Source organism: Diplotaxodon limnothrissa, linkage group LG12, assembly GCF_057381915.1.
Source record: "Diplotaxodon limnothrissa isolate DT_005_m linkage group LG12, D_limnothrissa_male_GT1.1, whole genome shotgun sequence".
Taxonomy (NCBI): Eukaryota; Metazoa; Chordata; class Actinopteri; order Cichliformes; family Cichlidae; genus Diplotaxodon; species Diplotaxodon limnothrissa.
Genome location: NC_140607.1, coordinates 6,399,252 through 6,411,977, shown reverse-complemented (window position 1 = coordinate 6,411,977; position 12,726 = coordinate 6,399,252). Strand labels below are relative to the sequence as shown.

General features: G+C 44.3%; 1 protein-coding gene across 1 annotated transcript in view; it reads right to left on the bottom strand.

The window, feature by feature from the left end:
• The window catches only part of tet3 (tet methylcytosine dioxygenase 3), a 43,883-nt gene that overhangs the window by 26,157 nt on the left and 5,000 nt on the right, over positions 1–12,726 (bottom strand). Inside the window, exon 2 of the mRNA XM_085367062.1 lies at positions 6,468–6,527. Coding sequence (XP_085223188.1) covers positions 6,468–6,527 — 60 coding nt within the window. The remainder of the gene's footprint in view (positions 1–6,467; positions 6,528–12,726) is intronic.

Below are 12,726 nucleotides of genomic sequence, written 5' to 3'. Positions count from 1 at the left end.
TAACATATTTTGGAGGGGAGACTTTTAAATGTGTTCTGTATCCTTTCTATCTAGAGACAGAGAACAGATACAGCAACATATGGAGAATTTATGTGAACTTTTATTTGCATAATAAGTCCTGTATGTATATTCTAATGCTTCTCTTATGATTCAGAACACTACACTATTTTCCGTATAGTTTAGTCATTTTTTACAATACAATCTACAAAATGCGTGTGTGCGTGTGTGTGTGTGTGTGTGTGTGTGTGTGCATGTGTGTGCGTGAGCGTGTGGGTTTAGGTTTTATTTTAGTCATAACTGGTTTTCTGAAAAACACATAAAAACAGTAATGAGAAAACTGCCTGTTTGAGTAAGTGTAACTGCATCTGTAACTGTAACTTGAGCAACAAGACTCTTTACCTATTGTTCATTTTCAGGCATCACCTAATTTCATCTGTGCACCTGTCTGTTTGGCCGTTTTTCTCTCTTTGTTTCAGCTTGGTGTCCAAACACACTCGTGCCAAACCCCCACTCAGCCAGGACGGTGTTAAGTTCAGGGTATGTTTAGGTGTAGATTGCACCACAGCGTAGTGTATATCAAGTCTGAGTCATACCTCCTGACATTTGGCACGTGCAAGTCAGCACGGATTGCCCAGCTGGGGGAAGGCCTACCCGCCTATCCCCCGTCAAACCCCACCCCTCGCTATTCCTCACAAAGAGAAATGGAGGAGTGGCTTGCGAAGGAGGAGAGGAGGAAAAAAATGGGAAAGGTGGTGCCGGGTAAGAGGCTGTTAAGCAGGGTGGAGCCACAAAAAGAAGAGGAAGGGGAAGGGGGGGCTGTTTTTAAGAGACAGCTCTTTGTGCTTCAGGATTTGAACAACAGCAGGATCAATGAGCAGAACAGAATGTGTTATCAGAAAGTTTTTGGACCTGAGACAAACAGGGTGAAGGGAAATGAATGAAAAACAAGTGAGTTCAGAACGGTTTGAACCTGTGAAAGAACACTGCGTGCCGCTACCTGCTCGCCTTTTGTATGCCAAGTGCTGAAAAAGAGCTGAGTGGTCAGATTTGTTTGGACAGTGATGTAATCGTTAACAGAACGCAGCAGTAAAGATGGGCAGAGTGTGTTCTGACAGGTGAAACACTGACTGAGAGGCTTGGTAATGACTTTTGGGTTGCAATATTAATTTTTAAGACTCGAGAGCGAGAAAGACATAAAGCAACAGAAACCTGCCTCAGCCCCTGCACGGTGGCTGGTTGCCAGCCTTGTCTCTCTCTCAGGACTCGGGCTAAGATTAGCTTCCCATATGTTCAAGTCAGGCGTAGCCAGACTTAAAGGGCCAGTGCTCGACCGTGGCAAAACAAGAAAGCCTTCACTGTGTTTGCTGATGGTCTACATCAACACACATGTGAAGGTTCAGCGTGCATTTTTAATCATTCCAGTGAAAGCTGGGCTCATAACAGATAACTACTGGAAACTGATAAGATGCGGTGCTTTTCTTGTATGCTTCCAGTTATAGACTTTGTTCTTTAATATCGTCCTTTTTCGTGTGTGTGTTTTGATACTATGGCATGAAAACTCCCACAGCTGTTGGGCTGTATTACATAAAACCTGGCAGCGTCTGGCAGCAGTGGGATTCAGGATTGTTTAAACTGGATGCCCAGTGGGAGCAGCAGAGCAGCCGCCAGAGAGGCGAGAGTTCGAGCTCAAGCAACAGCTGATGACTCCTCCCCTTCTCCCTCCATTCATTTTTTATTAACTGCGGCACGGTGCGGCTGACGACCTCGCTCTAACATCAGACACCACCAACGATGCCACCGACCGCAACTCATCGCGCTCGCAGGATACCAAACCAGGCCCCCGCCAGGTTTGGTCACTAGTAACAGAAACCCAAAGCAGCCCAGCGAGGCAGTGCCGAAAGAAATGTCTGCTAATTGTCATTAATTAGAAATGAAACATGACAATAGTTCAGGGTTTTGCAAGTCCTTAATGACTGCATACAAGTGAGGCAATTATTGGTGACTGTATAAATTAAAATGTCACATCAAATTCCACAAGGACCTATGAGATGTGATGTTTTGAAATCCTGGGAGTGCTTTTTCTTTTACAATCTCGGCGAACATTTACTTTTCAACCAGTGCATCTAAAGTAGAGCAGGGCGATATGACCAAAAATATTTATCACGATATACATTTGAAAATTTGCGATAACGATATAACTGACGATATAATTGACACTAGACAAAACACTTTAAAACTCCACAACTTTATTAGTGCAAAAAAAAACAAAACAAAAAAAACCCCATCAATGATTTTCACTTAAACAAGCAGCTGTTTTTTATGTGCATTAGAATTATATAAAATGTAACAGTGCAAATTTCTTGCTGACAGTTTAACCAAAAGGCATTTCCAGTGGAAACTGGCCGACATATATTCAGCATAACCATGTATAATATCCACAAAACTTAAAAAGAGGTTATACACACACAATACGGTAATATTATGTTGAAGCACAGTATGTATCACTCCGCGAGGCTCCTGCCTACGATAGCCGTAATGATCCGACAATCCATCAAGCGGTGTAGCTTAGCAAAGTCGTACTAAAACATTTGACAGATTTTCGAGCGCCGTGTACATAAAATAGTTTCGAGGTCAGTAAACACAACCAGAATTTGTACATAAGGCACACGGGATTATAAGGGGCACTGTCGATTTTCAGAAAAATCAAAGGATTGATTTTAAGTGTGCCGTATTTTCCAAACAACACGGTAATAACGACGGCCCGCTAGCATGCGCTACCGAAAATAGTGTTTTGTTGTGTATCTGACGGACGAAAGCTAAACCAGTTGCACACCACTGAAGTTGCAGCATTTTTACAAACCAATTCTGGTTCATCTGTTTCATTCAACGGTCCGCTTTCTCCCTTCTCGTTCTCCGTCGCCGTCATGCTTTTTCCACCATGTACGTATGAAAACAAAGGCACTGCACATGCACGTTTTACCCATATTCTATCACGATATTTCATTTTCTTATCGTTGCCCAACATTATACCGTATTACCGTGAACGGTATGATATGGTCCAGCCCTAATCTAAAGTGACTTCTGAAGCAGGCTGTCCTCAGTGTAAGACCAGAGGTGTGTCAAGTGATTATGCGGGTACACTGGGTAATTATTTATCTGTCTTTTTGTAGACAGTCTATGTGCTGCACAGTGCTATGTGTCCAGCTTGTTTTGATGAAAACTTGCTTCAAGCTCGCTGTCTAATTCAGAACATTCAGAAAGAGGTTTTACTCATGAGGTATCCATCTCAAAAGTTCCCTAAAACTGAGGTTGTTAAAAGCTTAACAGTCAATATTTGGTATGGCCATCTTTATTCTTTCTTGCGTCTAGCTTTCTTATCATTTCTTTAAGTAGTCTTCAGGAATAGTTCTCCAGGTTTCTTGAATGACATTCACATCACTTTTATGGATGTTTCTACTTTTTGTGTTCTACTTCCATTATGTGTCTTTCTATCCAGGTATGCTTTTACTGCATTGGCAGTGTGTTTGGGATCATTGTAATTGTCTGCAGAGAGTATTGCATGGTGGATTAAAAATAAAACGTACTTTTCTGTGTTCATATTATGATCAATTTTGACAAGATCCCTAACACTGCTGACTGAAATGCAGCCTCAAACCATGACAGAGCCTCTAACGTGTTTTACAGATATAGTAGACGCTCACTGCTGTACCTTTCTCCTGACCTCCTGTATCCATATTGACGGTGTGAAAAAGTTGGATTTATTATTTTACAAGATATTTCAGGACTAGATGCATCTCTCAGGTCTTGTATCAGGTCTTTGCTGGATTTTTTTCCTTGCCTTTGGCTGATGGCTCTTGGGAATCTGCTATTGGTACAAAAATACTATTTTTTCCCTGTCAAACTGTGCTATCCTCGACATTTTTTATAGATTCAACTCACAAAATGTGAACAAATTGGGTCATATTGTGACAGGCTGCTTGTAACAAACCGCCTACAAACAATTTAAAATTTGCTCTTTCTAACTAGATATAATACTGGTTCAACCTTTTCTATGCTGAAAAAATAAGTGAAAAAGCAGCCTCTGTCCAAACAAACCCTTTCTGAAATTCTGGAGAACTATTGCATTTTTAAAGACCGCTTTAAAAAAAAAAATACTACAAAGTCTGGCAAAACACAAAGAAAGAAGGAGTGGCTTGTTTTACAATAACGTGCATTTGATTGCAGAAGCTATGTTATTATTAACCCATTTGGTAGTTTTGTTTAAATAGTCTTTACTTCCCATAATACAGTTTGTATTTTCAGGAAGTAAAGATGCATCTTTCATTTCTTGGAAAAAAAACCTAATATTGTTACATAACATAACAAATGCCCAAAATAAAGCATCAACAAGAAAGATCTGTTCAAAGTAGGCCAGTCTACCAACTACGGGAATTCTTCACAGTCACAGTTTACACAAATTTGAATAAACCATTAGCTGCACTTCTTTACTGACTGAGTGGAAACCTCACAGAACAGTAAATACATCGAAAGCTAACACTGAATGGAAGAGGTGATGTCAAACCCTCCACTTCCTGAGTTTGTACTATACACCAAACCACTTACTACACAAACACACACACAATACGCACATGTGGTGCCGGCTAGCTGGTCACGTGACCAACTTTGGACGCCGAACGCCAGCTAAAATTAAAGCAATGATGTCATCAGACATTCAGTGTTGCCACGGAAACTAGGTCAGTATTAACCCTTTGCCGATGAGGCCGGGGATTCCAAAGCTCGACGAGTGATTAATAAACATTCCATGTGCCATCACGTACACAGCAGCGTCAGGGTTTCTACTCTGTCTCTGACTCGTTTCCCACCTGTGTGAAGTTCACCTCGTGCATAAAGAGGAAATCCTGTGCATAGGCGTGGAAAAAAAAAAAGAAAAAGAAAAGAAAGAAATCACACGAGCGCAGTCTGTCTGTCTGTAACCCACTGTGGTACACCTCTCAATTCAGCTTTGCTTCCTGAACAGCAGAAAAACAAACTTGCTTTCAAACTCACTTTAAACCATTTTGTTTAATGTTCTTGGGGCTGTACATGCCTAATGATACTCTGTAACTGCTTATTTTAGTTTTCTAAAATGGTGCCCTCGGTCTGTTGGGTGTAGACTGTGTTTGCCTGTGTGCGACCAGGGAAATGTTTGACAAGGAAACAGATCTTGGTCGAGATAAACACTCCACCCAGGATCCGCACGGCAACCATGACCCTCTGCAAACAGGAGCTCAGGACAACTATAAAGGCAGAGAAACTTGTTAAACACAAAAAAGATTATATTCCCCCTTTAAACCAGATGGTCGTATATACCTTGCAGATAAAGAGCTTGCCCACATATGGATTGGGATTAAAGCAGCTTAGAGGTAAGATAAAGTAGACCATAGAACCATGCTAACCCTATTTATGACATTTGAAACTCACTGACATATATCACTGCAGATGTGGAGGTGAATCTATTTCGCTCATCTAGAATTTCAGGTCGCTCTCGGCGCACGTGACAGAAGTCAGATCAAAGCTGTCTTTTTCCCCTTTTGGGAGAGGACTTCACAAGATTCTTAGAACTCAGACAATTGTTTGATGTTCAGTAAATTCCTTTATGAAACTTCGCACGCCGCCCGTCCACATGCCTTTCCACATAAACAGACGAGTGTGCCCCGGACCGGCGAGCTGAGGCAACAGCAGCACTCAGCAGCGACACGCCACAGGTTACTACGCCCGACAATCAACTACGTATACGCATGCGTGACCCACTAACTTTTACTCCCTTTACCTCATTTGACTCCAGAACCTAGGAGAAGCAGGACGGCCTCCCCAGCTCATGAGCCAACGTGCAGAGTTCCTCCTCCTCCTCCTCCTCCCCTCCTCCTTTCCAGGGCCTCTTGTATCTACACATGCCTTGCTCTGGCACCAATCAGCGGGCAGCGTGGGACGCTTTAAACTGAGGATGCCGCCACTTCATCAGTAAGGGCGCTTTAACTTGGCGCGCCTCAGACATAAACTCGGAGCAACTGTATTAAACAGAGTCAGTTCCCAGGCGGCAAAGACCGGGTGTGAAGACGAGACCAGGGATCTGGCACAACTATATTCCACTTAGAGATGATACGAGGGATAACGCGGCATCCACCGGGGAGAGGAGCGTATGACATACCAGCGACAGAGCGAGGACAGTCACAGCTGTGTAACAGTTACACTGGTTAAAGCAATTCTTACACACATGCGTAATCAAGTTTTTTGTTGTTGTTGTTTTTTAAAGAACAGGCAAACAGATACAGACCGACTGAGAAGAGGAAGTGATCACTGGGCTGACTAACCATGACATTAACACCTCATCCAACAGCAGCAAACGGGCAGAGATTATGCATAGACGCAGACGACAGACATGGGCACAAACACTATTTCAAACCCACCCATCAAGTGTCATCTCTTACCTCAGCTGCCAGTTCTGGGCTTCCCAAGCAGCCTTGACCGTTGTCGTCCAAATATTCCACCTTTACAGTCATTCAACAGAACAGGGATTGGGGGGGCAGAGAGAGAGAGAGAGAGAGAGAGAGAGAGAGAGAGAGAGAGAGAGAGAGAGAGGGAGGGAGGGAGGGGAAGAATAAGAATCAATAGAATAATGCGACAAGGGCCTGTTCAAAAAGACTCATCATTGAGCATTAATGTGCCACCTTTACAGCTTTGCACAACGGCACACGGGCTCTGCCATCCGCAGTCTCTTCATCCCATTCCTGTCAACCTCAGCGACCATCAAAAAGCGCAAATCTGTTTTCTTTGATTTCTGCTCAAACAGTGAGCCGGCACTTCCCTCTGCTGCCGGGACAGCGAATGAGAGACGCAAAATAGATTCGATTTCAGTTATAGAATTATGTAATGTCTGTATCCCGACTTGGTGCAACCTTTCTAATATATATATGTCTGATCATCTGATGTCAGCATACCCCCCCCCCTTTAATCTTAGGGGGAAAGAATCCAAAGTGGACGGGTTAAGTGAGAGAGGCATGGAGTAGATGGAAATGGTAGATCAAAGCAGGGCTGATCTTTATTATTATTGGAAAACAATAGCAACCCCCCCCCCCCCCCCCCCCCCTCAAAGAAAAAACCTTCTTGTCTACGCGACCCCAATGTTAAATTGTGTGTTGTGTCTCGAGTTGAGTCCCGCCAACCTCCGATACCCCCCCCCACCCCACCCCCACCCCCACCCCAAATCCCCACCACCCCCACCACACCACTCCACGCCCCCACCCACCCACCTATCAATCCTAAAATAGTCTGGAGTGATGAATATTTACCCTCCAAGCCTCTGAGCTGCCTCGGTTTGTACTCCTCCGTCCGCTGGCCGAATCCCCATCAGAAGACTCCGGCGCCCTCTCTCTCTCTCTCTCCTTCAGCCCTATCTCTCTCTCTCGCTCTCTTTCTTCTCTCTCTCTTTCTCTCGTTCTCTATCGCTCCACTCCTCTTTCTCGGTCTCTCGGTCTCTCTCTCTCCCGTCTGTGTTGCAGCAGCCCATTCAGGAAGCCATCTTGTGTTTTTATTCTGGCTTTACATGAGCCCTCGTACGCACGTTCTCTCTCACTTATTCTCTTGCTCTACCCCCGTCCTCCCTCCCTCTCTCTCTCGCTCCTGCTCGTATGCCAATAGGTCTACCGCACACACACACGTTCATATGCATACACACATACACACACATACAAGAGGGATTTTTTTTCTAAACGATCGCTATCGCTCTTTCCTTCCTGCTGATATTTCTCTCTCTCTCTTCTCTTTCTGTGAATGTCCCCTCGACCACCCCCTCACCCCTCTCTATTTCTATACAAACATATACACTCGTGATAAATGCACACACACACATATACACAGCTCGCCGGAGAGACGTCACACTAGAGATAGCACACAAAGGCAGCACGTCCACCAATCAGAGGCCCGGCTGGGCTGCTGCTAGGGTGAAACCGAAGGAGAGCATGTGAGGGTGGTGAGAGAGGGAGAGAGGGGAGAGATCGGAGTGAGAGAGAAAAAATAAGAGCAGGTCAAAAAAAAAAGAAAGGGTCTCCATTTTCATGTGTGTGTTTGTGTGTGTGCAGCACCATATAAGAATGGCCGACATAAAGAAACAAAGTGAAGGTGGGCGGGAGGTGTGTGTGTGTGTGTGTGTGTGGGGGGGGGGGATGGGTCCTCTCTATGCCTGTCAATTATCTCCTGAAACTGGCCTTCCCTAAACAATGCCTCTGGTATGTGGTATTGCCGAGCACCATCTGTGTCAGGGCTGCCTGCAATAAGTGGACTGGACTGCACAGTGCACGCATGCATGCACCCACACACACTCTCACACACACAAACACTCTCGGAGACAGCAGACACCCCCGCTCTGATGGGCAAAATTACACAGCAAAGCCCAGTGTGCTGACTCAAAGCAAGAGAAGTGCTGTTGTTAAAAGCGATGCTGTTGTGCGCTCCTGTAACAGCATCGCAAATCATCACCTGCAACTGTGTTCGCATGCAAACATGAGCTTAAAGGGCTGCCAGGAACTTGCGTTTCCTTTTTACGGTCTCTGTGTAAAAGACACGCCGAGCATATTTCGAAGGCCTGCGCTCATAATGTTTATATTCTGAGTATGAAAGATCATCTCTGGATTGGATCTTTTTAAACTCGACATCAGCACGAGTCCTGAACATCATCTCCGAAAACCAACAGGATCGGAGAGTGCGTGTGTGGGAACTGTTCGGTCTAAATCAGCGATCGGATACCGCAACCAGAATGCACTTTCACCAATCAACTTTATATGAAACGGGAAGTTAAGCAACGATTAAAAAGAAGAAGAGGGCAGCGATGTATTTCTGCAAATAGGCAATGATATGAGAAAGTGAGGGGGAAAGAAAAAAGGCAGCTGATGGATTAGAAAACTCTGCAAAGACGCGACAAAGCGAGCGAATGTTCAGGCAGCCTGGTGAAAATGGACAGACAGCGAGAGGTGGGCAGAGATGGAGGGAGAGTCGAGAGAAAAAGGCAGAGAGGGAGCTGAAGGGCGGCGCGGCGCGGCGAGGCGAGGCGAGGCGAGGCGAGGCGAGGCAGCCACACGGTGACACAGCATTTTGTAGTGTTTGCGCACTCGTATGGCACGGGAAATCCCCTCTGCTTACGTCAGATGGGGGGCCACGTGTGTGGATGAATGTGTGTGTTTATGTCAGAGCAGAGTGGTGTTGGTCGCAAGCTGGACAGCGCGAGTGGCTGCTTGGCTTTAATTTGCTTCGTTACAGGTAGGCCAGCATAGGAGACGCACTTTAGCCAGCAGTAGGTAGCACAAGGTGTATTAGTAAAGGCAGGAATACGAGTAAGCGTGGTGAGACAGATAGTAGATGATGGAATCTGTTTCTGTGGGTTGGAATAAAGAAAACGCCTATAGAGAACAAAGCAAAAGCATTGATTATAGTAAAAGTAGAAATATTAGCAGAGCTGTAAAGAAGTTCATCCTCTGCTATATGGTGCCAAGCTTTGACTGAATTGGATGGATGTTTCCTTAAACAATGAAGAGGAAGAAGATAATCCACCACATCTCTCCAAACACCAAACCTTCCTACCCCCTTTAGTCTTTTTTACCATCCTCCAGCAGACACCTGGTAGTCGCTGACAGAGCATAATCACAGCCCCAGACAGTGCCATAATCCCAAACTATACATGCCTTCATTTAACTTTGCTTCATTCACACAGGTCCTGCCTCTCGCTGCCACCTGCAATTAGAGTCTTCCCAGACTTGGACCAACTCACACAAACACACTTATTTCACAGACAGACCACAGAGAGGCTCATTAAAGCTCCTCTGGTTGTGTGTTGTCTAAATTTCACGAGGTTGCAGGTGGAGGGCAGAGCTGGCCTGCAATTAGACAAAGTCTAATTAATAGCATTGATTGGGCTAGCCACCCCAGCTCTGTATGCTCCACATCCTTCTATGAACCCTAATCCTCTACTTCATTCACATGAACAATAACAGTCACCTGTCTCGAGGGGTTTAAAAGGGAAAGAAAGCCTTTAAAGCACATTATCCACATGCAACAGTGAGCTGCAGTTTCGCGGGAGAGAATGAAGGATGCGGTTTGCAGCCAGTCAGGAACTCAGCTGCTGCATCCATACAGACGATAGAGGGCAGAGATAGAGGGACTGCGGGGGAGGGATACTGACGAATGAATGATGAATGGATGGCCACATCTTTTGCACATCTTCTGAGCCTCCAGAAGAGATCATTTTTGAATGAATCTGTGGAAAACACTGCATATCCTTATAGCTTTGAAGGCTACATGGAATCTTGGCCCTTGCCGTGTTGCTGTCTTGGCGAAAAATGAAGAAATATAAACCATATAACTGTGGCTCTTCTATGTAGCAGTCAACACATTATCCTTACACACAGGGTCACAAGCTAGTGTATCTTTAGTGTCAAGGGGTCACCACCAGTGTTGGTCAAGTTACTTGAAAGAAGTAATCAGTAACTAATTACTGATTACTTCCCCCCAAAAGTAATCCCATTACTTTACTGATTATTTATTTTCAAAAGTAATTAATTACTTAGTTACTTAGTTACTTTTTAAAAACACGATTTACAACCTGAAGAGGTGATAAAGCGATAGATCTTTCAGCCCAATTCTACTTTTTCTACATAATCCATCATACAAAATGTAATCAAATGGAAAAGTCTCTTTTTTTAACTTGTTTTATCAGTTTGAATCTTTTAACTTTATGCATCAAGCAAAAATTTAATTATATGCAACATTCTCTGACTTGAATAAATTAGTTTAACATTTAAACCTATTTTCTACACATTCCAGCACATAAAATAAAATAAAATATTTTTTGTGTTTACACTCACTCTTTCAAATAGATGCAAGTAAAACACAGCAGAAAATAAATCACATCAAAGACTAGCGGTCCTGTTGCTCTATTTTCACCTGTAAAGCAGGACTGCAGTAGGCGGAGGTTTACCCTGGTGCAGGTGTGCCGCGGTCAGTTGAAGAATCCGCGAGTTTCTCTGTGAATTTCCCATTACGTCGTTGCGCACTCGGTGCTTGCTTGGAAGTTTAGGGGGGGGGTTTTCGCTGTAAAAAGAAGTTTTCTTCCCACGCACGATGGACGCTAATGTTTTTGTCACTTTTTATGGAATCAAACTCAAAGTAAGGTCAGTACTTCCACGCTTTAAACGCTGCACGCTCATACTCTCTCCCACAATCGATATGTGATCCATTGTTGATCTGCACACAGCTGTTGTCACTAACGGCGCACTCGCTTACGTCACTGTCGTGAGTAGGGATGGGTATCGTTTAGGTTTTATCCGATACCGGTGCCAAATCTGTACTTTTGAAACGGTGCCGGTGCTCAAACCGGTGCTTAAAGAATGGAGAACACAAAATTGGTCCAAAAACCTCTCATGTTCAGCTGTTTCCCTCTTTTTCTTTGGTCATTTTAGCCTTTTTGGCCAGGGTGAAGGGAGTATCTGCCATCAAACAAGAAGACAGCCGCATGTAGCTATGATGATGTTTGCTAGTTCACCTTATATGCATTAATGTAATAACGTGGTTAGCCTTCTCAACGTAAATTACACACGAACAACATTAAGCTACTCACGCAGAGAAGAACGGCTGCTGCTGCATCATCATCCGTCATCATTTCTGCTACGCTGGCAGGGCTAGGGGCCAGGACTCTATTCTTCGGGTTTTTGGGGGATGTTGCTCCAGGTCCGATAACTGGCACCACACCCGCAATAGATGCGCTCGGTGTGAGGTCTCGCAGCAAGCTATCAAATACGGTGCATTTCTCGGCTTTTAAAAAAACGCTATGCGTCGCCAGGTGTTTCATCGGATTTGAGGAGTTACCTCCTTTGACAGTATCACAGTATCAGCTTAAAGCACTTGTTGCTGCTGAGTTTGCATATTTTGCTGTGAAGTACAGCCAGACTTTTGACCGCTTTGCCTTGGGCATTTTTAATCTGTAGCTCTGCTCTAAAAGAACGTACGTACCTGGGCCCGCCTACTATCCTCGGAAACGTAAAATGATTGGTTAGAAGTGTATCACAGCTCAGGAAAAAAAAGCACCGAAATAAAGCACCGAAATGTGCGCTGCTTTTCGGTCTGGTTACTACCGTTTATGTCAGAACCGGTGCCATCATGGCACCGGACACCGGTACCCATCCCTAGTCGTGAGACATTCTCGCAAAAAAATCACGGTTTTAGTAACGCAGTAACGCAGCGTTACTACGGGAAAGTAACGGTAATCTAATTACCGTTTTTGCAATAGTAATCCCTTACTTTACTCGTTACTTGAAAAAAGTAATCAGATTACAGAACGCGTTACTGCCCATCTCTGGTCACCACCTAGTGTAACCCTTGTACTGGTCCCAATCCTGGATAATGGGAGGATTATGCCAGGAATGGCATCTGGTAGAAAATCTGTGCCAACATGCAGAAATAAAGGAGTAGCTAAAAGTACTGAAAAATGTAAACATAAACTGGTAGTACCTCCTAATTCATGCTACATATACACTTTGTTTACTCGCTGACATTTGACACTTTCAATAATGCATACCCCCACGATCAATAAGATCTGGTTCCAGTTTTACACACATGCATTTTTTAACGAGTCTAGTCCTTCTAGCAGCTCTGTTAGGCTGAGCTTTGAGTTGCAATGCTAATGCCGACACGCTGATCTTT